Raw genomic sequence first — 7,924 nt, 5'->3', positions numbered from 1 at the left:
TTCAATATCATGATCAGCCACAGAAACAATGTATTGTATTGAATGTATTCAATTTCTCATTATTTGATTAAAGTAACATTTTTATTTGTCAATCTTTTCTGAAAGTCATATATTTTTGTACTCATCTTGATCCTGATTTATATATACAATTTTTATCTGTAAAATAAACTACATATTTTGAAAACTTCCTCATCAGTCATATTTTCAATATCATGGTCATTCACTGAAACAAAACACTATATTTCTAGACTGTCTTATACTATATTTTCATTTGAAATAACCAATATTTTTATATTATTTTATTTAAAACACTTTTATTTATTAGGAATGATCTATTGGAGTAAGTGAAATCACAGAATTTCCATTGGTAATGAACAGAAGAACAACGTTGAGGTTATCCTGAACCCTCTACTAACGAAGGAAGCTCTGTTTCATTCGAAATGATTTGTGAAAGACGTTTGAAATAAATTGTCATGAATCACCAATCAGAAAGAAGCCTTGTGCAATTAATGTCTGGACAATAATTTGAAGCTGGTGAAATATTTTGATGTCTGAATGATGGACTGCGCGTGAAATCAGACATATAGACTACCTACCTACCAAGAAACCAAAAGAATAATACTTCGAGTAGACCAAGAACTCAAAAAATATCTTTAGTCAATATAAAGACATTCTGCTTCCTCATGACAACACGAGGTCATATATCACATTAGAGAGACTTCAAACTGGTAAATTGGAAGTTCTATTTCATCCACCATTGTAACTATTATTTGTTATTGATGTTTTTTATGTAATGGAAGGAAATCAAAACAGATGTTGGTTTTTTAAGCACCCCCAATATTTTCCTGGAATATGAACCAAAAGGCAATAAATTTAATTAGGTAATTAAATCTCACTAGGAAGACAAGTTGGTCGAAATAAAAGAAAACCTTTTGCGTAATTCTGTTCAATTTGTTAGTAATCAATAAGTTATTACCATACCCATTGGTGTTAAACACGAAGATATTTTTAACTTGTGCTTGTTTACTGGCGGCATTTTTCCCTCGCCCGTTTTTAGGTGAATAAATAACTAGATTATGGTGTTTATAGTTTCAAAACCAGTATTTTCAGTTGTCATATGGGCATAATAAAGTTAATAATTAATTAAAAAATTTTACCGATTGTAATACCGGCCAACCTTGACCGGCCAGGGTTGACTAATCCGTAATTTTGGTCTACGATGATTTTTGTCCCAAAAACTTTCGACCGTACCACAGTCAATTTCTGCACGGGTCGGACGCATCGCAGAAGAACGGTCTGCCCATATAAAGTGAAGTCGGATTGGAGCGCGGAAAAGAGTAAAAAGAGGGCTCGCCGCACGTGCCCATATACAAACACACACACAAGCACACGGTCCGTCCGAAAGATTCGGCGGCACAGTGGCCGGAATAAAAGCAGCAAATAATCTGTAATATGAATAATACATAATGCGAGGAGAAAAATGAAAAAGTTTTAAAGACGAAACGGCGACTTTTTGTTGTTCTTTTCCACGTGCTCGCCTTCGAAAACGTCGGTACGTTTTTGTTGGCGATGGCCGCCTTTAAGGGTGGAAGCTATAAATGGTGCTCATTTGGAGTTTGAAGCGATTGCGAAAATAAAAAACGGACGTTTAACGGGTTTTATTAAATTGGACTAGGTTATGGAGGGAGTCGTCCGGCTCGGTTGTGGTGCGTAAGAGGTTCCACTTCGGATCATCGATTTGAGGCTTAAGTGGAGCTTAATGAAAAAGTAGGTCATACGTTGACCATTAATACTAGTTTACATAGTAACACGGCCGGGTTGAGATCAACAGAAACAAAGGTGTGTAAGGTCAAGAAAAGTTGTAGAATAATAGTGAGTGCACCACGGTGCAAGTGTAGAAAGTGGATGCGATGATATTTATTGTCTCGGAACAATATGGTGAAAGTTTAACGTGTGCGGTGGAGTCTTTGTACGAGAGAAAGAATTTTAAACTGGTTCATTTTCACATTTTGATGACGGACTTGATTGCCATTTATTTGGGTCACACACTTGTTTTTTGCGGATCACTTTTCACCTTGCGAAAATTGCTGTTTTTAATTAATGAAGGATCATTTTACGTTTGAACATAAACTTAATATTTTGCAAAAAATAAAAAAGTAGTTACTTCCCACAGAAGCCACAACTGGGCCAGATTGAAAAATAACAAGCTCACACATAAACGAAGACTATCATACATATCTGAAGTAATTGTATTGCATTTATTTTTTTCCAGAGGCCTAAATACGCTTGAAAAATAATCGCAGTCACTTTGGTAAGAGGTTTTTAGCCATAACCCGTAATTGGGTAACGATATTAAGGAGGATATTGCTGTAGTTGCGGGCAGTAACAGCACAGTGCCTAGTAATTATATGTCGTAAGCTATCCAGGAAAATAATGTAAAATCGACAATTTTAATAATAAAATGCAAAATGTTCATTCCCGTGGAATACCTACAATTTTAATACATCGCTCTATTATAAATGAGTAAACGCTTTAAAAGATTACTGCTGCCTATTCTAGATAGAACTGCACTCACTGTAATTTGTGGACTTTTCACATGGATTCTGCACACCAAGTAGCACGATCAAGTTAATTTTCCAAATTGATGACTATTTTCTTTCGAGTTAATATGAAATCGTGAACATAATATCTCGTAATTTTAATTAATTTTTTTATTTTTGCAATTTGCCAACACTCATCTAATAGCACATTGTACATGCCAGTCATTTCGTTCCATTTTGTTCAGTTCATTATTTACATCGATTCCATCTACCAACACCCGAACGGTTTATTAAAACGGACACATGTCCACCAACAATTGACTTTTTTCTACTCGTTCCAACTACTGGATAAGCAGGAAAAAAAATCCAAATGGGTATAGGATACATCCCGGCGTGCATTAATCGCCTTATTAGTTGGTCAAGATGGACAGAAATAAATCAAGCCGGGCAACAGCAGTTAAACAGGCACCGGAGGACGAAAACGCGCCGTAAATATGAGCATCAAGGAAAAACGAGGTAAAATATTTAACTCGGACAGTAACTAATGGTAGGTGTTGCGGGGATTATCCGCGGTGGGAAAGGCTAATGCTTGAATTTATGCACTCATCCCAAGGCATCGACACGAAACGCAATCACACACGCTCGTGTGTAAGTCAAGCATTCGTGTCTTGATAAAGGTCCAGTTTTTTAAAAACGGTTTCTTATGATAGCGAGTTCGTTTGTTTGTTTAATTGAAAAACCGTACAAAACGTGATAGGTTCGAGGTCCTTCACCCAGGAACTGCGAGATACAATTATCTGGGTGCTTGGCTAAAATCACCAATTAATCCAGGGAAAGCTGGCTCTTCAACTTGTTTGTACTAATGGAACCATTTCCTTTCAATTTATGATTTAACGAATAATTTATATATAGTTTTATCAATAGAGTACTAATAATAATTATAATTTCAAGAATTAACAACTGTTATTAACTATTTAAACTAGCTACGGATATTGGGTGGGCATCTCAACAAATTATATTTTAAGTAATAAAAATTCGACTAAAACTTTTATTTTATTGTCGTTAATTGACAAATTTGAATATTAAAATAAATAACACTTTCGAAATAATAAATAATAAATATTCTAAAATAGATAAAAAATACATAAAAAATGTTAATAATGCAATTATTAAATTAAATTAATTAATTAAGTTGGGAATATATTCAATTTAATAATTTAAAAGTGTAGATTTAATAAGATAAATAGTGTGGTGCCATCTATGATACTTAACAGAAACTCTTTAATAGTTAAAATAGATTTTTTTTACATTGGTAATTAGTATATATATAAAATTATACAAATTTTAGGTAAATTTATAATTTAGACCTATACAATTTAAGGTTATTTATTTAATTGTTGTTAATCACCGTCTTATTACATAATTCTACTGCTATTTTATTTAGTTTGTCTAATCACACATAGATGGCTATCGAATCAACCCGTGCCGTTAGTATTATGTTCCATTAGTTTAAATTTACATTTAAAATTAAATAAAAAATAATTAATACACATGTTCAATTTAACAAAATACATTATTATAAAGTGCTGTAGTATGTGAAGTTATTTACTGCGTGTGTCCTTTGTGTGTCCCCTTTTATTTTAAGTTATAATTCGAAGAAAACATTTTTGAGGTTAGGTAGTGTGTAGCTGTTCCCGGTTTTCTCCTAAAAACCAGACGAAAACATGGATAACGATTTAGATAGATCGGTACGTTTTCTGGAAGACGCCCTCCGACCGACCGGAAGAGGCCTCTTCAAAACTCCAAACAAAAGTCGGCTGGATAAAACACAGTATGATCAAGATCTCAGTGTAACAATGGCCCCATACGAAATACAAAAAATAATGCACCAAGGTTCCAAGTACAATGATACAATGTCATCGATTTTGCTTGATACCTCTGTTAGGGGTTCTGTGATTCAAGGGAATGCTCCCTGGAAAAATGCCCTCGAAAGCTTGTACATCGAGTTCTTTGAGGTGCTGCAAAGTCATTCTGGGGGACATGATGTTCTGGATGTTTTGTCTGATTTGGCCAGGTGTGCATCAGATGCTCTTAAAGTTATAGATGGTATATACTTTGTATTACTTTGTTAATTGTGGTGGCAAAAATTAAAGGAAACTGGTTATATTATTTATTATGAAGGATTTCAATGTTTATTGACAACTGAAATATAACAGTGGTACCTTATTTCTGCTACCTTTATATATCATTTGTATTTAAACAATGTTTAAATTATTTCATATATTATTTGTTATATTTTTAGGCTTGAAATCTAAAGTCACTGTAACATCTGCAGACAAAGAAAAATGGCTGGAAAACGAGCGTAATACTTGGAGGCTGTTGTTCATTTTGTATCAAGACCGCTTGCACACGCAAAACTTGATGGATGACGATGAAACCATTCAATATTTCGGAAAATCCGAAAAATACTGCGTCGAAAATCTTTTCAAAAGAGACCCTCTGGTAACTCATTAAACTCCAATACAAACACAGAAATTTAAATTGTTTGTTTTCCTTAATAGGTCCGCGAAAGTCAATTAGTGATAGACTGGCTGGAAAGCACCGAAGCCGAAAGGGACGACGAAATCTTGCATTTCTCAGATGCAACAGTAGGTTGGGAGAATACTTTGCATCAACTCCAACTTCCCAACGCCATTCCCTTTTCATCCTCACGGCAAATAGTCTCCAAAATGGACCCGGACGCACCACATTACGAAAACCGTCCGCTTCACGACGAAGATGCCGATGATGAAGTGCGTTTATGTCGCAGGATATTCCGTGAAATTCGATGCGGAAAACTGGATCAAGCCCAAAGGGTAAGGATTTGAATGAAAACTGACTTAATGAAGGTATTAATTTGATGTTTTACAGTTGTGCCAACAATCTGGGCATTCATGGAAAGCTGCGATTTTCGAAGGCTGGCGTCTGTATCACAATCCTAACATAAAGGAAGGTGACAATGAAGTGGAGAGTGACATCACTGACGTCGATGATGGATTTGAGGACATGCCTCCAGCTGAAATCGAAGGCAACGCCAACAGGGATATTTGGAAAGCTATGGCAATCAAGTACTGCAAACAAGTAACATTTCTAACACATTTATTCAAGACTGTAACTAATTGTGTAATATTTAGGACTACCTAAGCCTATATGATAAAGCATCAATAGGAGTTTTCTGCGGTTACATCGACCCAATACTATCAGTGTGCAAAACTTGGGAAGACAATCTGTGGGCGTACATGAAAGGCATCGTTGACATTCGCGTCGAATCCGAAGTTAGAGACTGTGTAGTCCGCAACAACAGCTACTCGCCCTTACCCGAGGAATATTGGATCCAGAGGCGATCTTTGAACGAAGTTTTCGACGCACTGGAGTCCTCCAAGAACCCGATTGTTCGGGATGAGGCTCGCAAAAGGGATCACATCATCCAGAAGTACATTATTCTGGACGAGATTCCAAAGTTGGTCAATTATTTGGAGGATTGGGCGGAGAATTCAATGGTGGACACTCAATTTTTGAGATTTGCGGCGCATTTGGTGTTGTTCTTGGAGCAGATTGGACAGGCCAACAACAGACAGAGCGTGGAGAAAATTGTGGAAGCGTAAGTGTTTACAACTGGTTACTACTATATAATATTTTGTTTATATTATAGTTATATAAGAAGATTAACGGAAATGAATGAAACGCAGATGGTGGCGTATTATGTAAGTAAATTAAGCAATGCTAGCCAGATACAGTTGTATGCAATGTACTTGGAGAACATCGTCGATCCTGAAGAGAGGAAGACGTCGCTTATTTACGCCGAAAACAGCGGCTTAAACATATTCGCCATTACTAAACAAGTAGTGGAGAATATTAGAAGCAGACCTCTTGAAATGGAAGAATCTGATAATTTACAAGTATAAAATTGTTTAAAATTTTAATTGTTAAATATTAATATTTGATATCACGTAGGTAAAAGTGACAGAATCGGATATTTTCAAGATTGGCGCCTTAGATTGGTTGAATTTCTTTGAGCAGCAAAGAGCTGAGTTTTTATTGCAATGCAACGCTATAGTATTTGCATTTCTTACTGTAGGTAAAGTGGAATGTGCACAAAAAGCTATGGAGAAGTTACCCCATGATATTGTTGCATCTTTGGTAAACTATCAAATACTTAAACTAACAAATTGGAATACATTATTTATTTGTAGGTGCATCAAGAAAATGTTGACAAGGCAATTAAAGAACATTTGTCATATAAAGCTTATTTGAGTGCATGTGACGCTTTTAATGAATGGTTTTCTTTGAAAGGGAGTGCACCTTTACCACCAGAACCACTGCCAGAACACGCACCATTTGTTGACAAGGTCGCTTATCAGCATAAATGTAGTCAATATAATGCAGAATTTGAACGGTAATTAAATAATAATTACATAATTTAAAGGATTACAATGGCTAATATTTATGTATTTTAGATGGAAGATGGGATTGGCGCAGATGGCTAAGAACGCCAAAACAGTTCTATACAATGTTTTGTTATTCCCTGGAGGGTGGTTGTGTGACGTTGAGGCGAAAGATGCTGATTATCTCCGTTCTGTCTGTATACCAGAGATTGTCTTATTGTTATGTTTAGTTTTGAAGGAATCTAATCAACATGGAGAATGTGTTCAATTAGCTGATATAATTGCTTCAGAGGATCATAAACTTTACCAGGTTTGTCTTATTAATTTATCTGAATAAAACTATATTTATGGCGTAATTTTACTTTCTAGGTGTACTCCAAAGAAAAATTAGGAGATCTGCTAACCAAACTCTGCGAGAGTTCACTGACTTTGGTCAAAGCAAACAAAGATCCATTTGGTACTGATGATGATTAGAATTTGTATTATATTTTTATATTTATTAATAAAATGTGTTTCTTAAACATATCGATTTTTCTTTTTGGATATAAATTATCATCATCACTTTCAGTCATTGCATCTTTCATGAGCGCATAAAAATACTTTTTTCAAACTCGTTTTATTCCATTATATTACCCAGTTAGTAGGCACTTTGTAAGTAGTGAATCCCGTGCAACAAAGTTTTCTATATAAACTAACTATAAACTGAAGTGGAGTAACTCATTTTTTGCGAGCGCCTTTTTAAGTGCCTCTTAAAAGAACCGGTGTGATTTAAATTTAACTTCAATCCCATAAACTCGCGCTTCATGCAAAGTCCACATTCTACCGAACGGTCGCCCAACAAATCCCCTTTCTTTTAGCCATTTTCTATTTAATTTTGATCAATTTTTACACATTGTCACCGTGCTTTAGGTTTATGATCAAATAAATTAATTCAGATTATCTTTAACGGTCAAACGTTTC

At 35.2% G+C, this 7,924-nt stretch overlaps 1 protein-coding gene across 1 annotated transcript; it reads left to right on the top strand.

The window, feature by feature from the left end:
• The first annotated feature begins 4,044 nt into the window (after positions 1–4,044).
• Positions 4,045–7,487, top strand: LOC109597281 (nuclear pore complex protein Nup107). The gene is made up of 10 exons (XM_020012928.2): positions 4,045–4,646; positions 4,843–5,042; positions 5,102–5,395; positions 5,451–5,660; positions 5,714–6,180; positions 6,232–6,478; positions 6,534–6,719; positions 6,773–6,975; positions 7,037–7,274; positions 7,334–7,487. Exons 1-10 carry the CDS (start codon positions 4,265–4,267, stop codon positions 7,436–7,438), a joined length of 2,532 nt encoding a protein of 843 aa, XP_019868487.2. The 5' UTR covers positions 4,045–4,264; the 3' UTR covers positions 7,439–7,487.
• The last annotated feature ends 437 nt before the right edge of the window (positions 7,488–7,924 follow it).

This window comes from Aethina tumida, chromosome 5, assembly GCF_024364675.1.
Source record: "Aethina tumida isolate Nest 87 chromosome 5, icAetTumi1.1, whole genome shotgun sequence".
NCBI classification, from domain to species: Eukaryota; Metazoa; Arthropoda; class Insecta; order Coleoptera; family Nitidulidae; genus Aethina; species Aethina tumida.
This window is presented reverse-complemented; position numbering and strand designations above follow the sequence as displayed.

What these genes read in the sequence shown, in the direction of transcription:
- LOC109597281 (XM_020012928.2), top strand. Translation starts at nt 4,265, where the DNA reads ATGGATAACGATTTAGATAGATCGGTACGTTTTCTGGAAGACGCCCTC. An exon ending in TGCTCTTAAAGTTATAGATG is followed by an intron (nt 4,647 to 4,842) that starts GTATATACTTTG and finishes TTATATTTTTAG; the next exon opens with GCTTGAAATCTAAAGTCACT. An exon ending in AACTGGATCAAGCCCAAAGG is followed by an intron (nt 5,396 to 5,450) that starts GTAAGGATTTGA and finishes GATGTTTTACAG; the next exon opens with TTGTGCCAACAATCTGGGCA.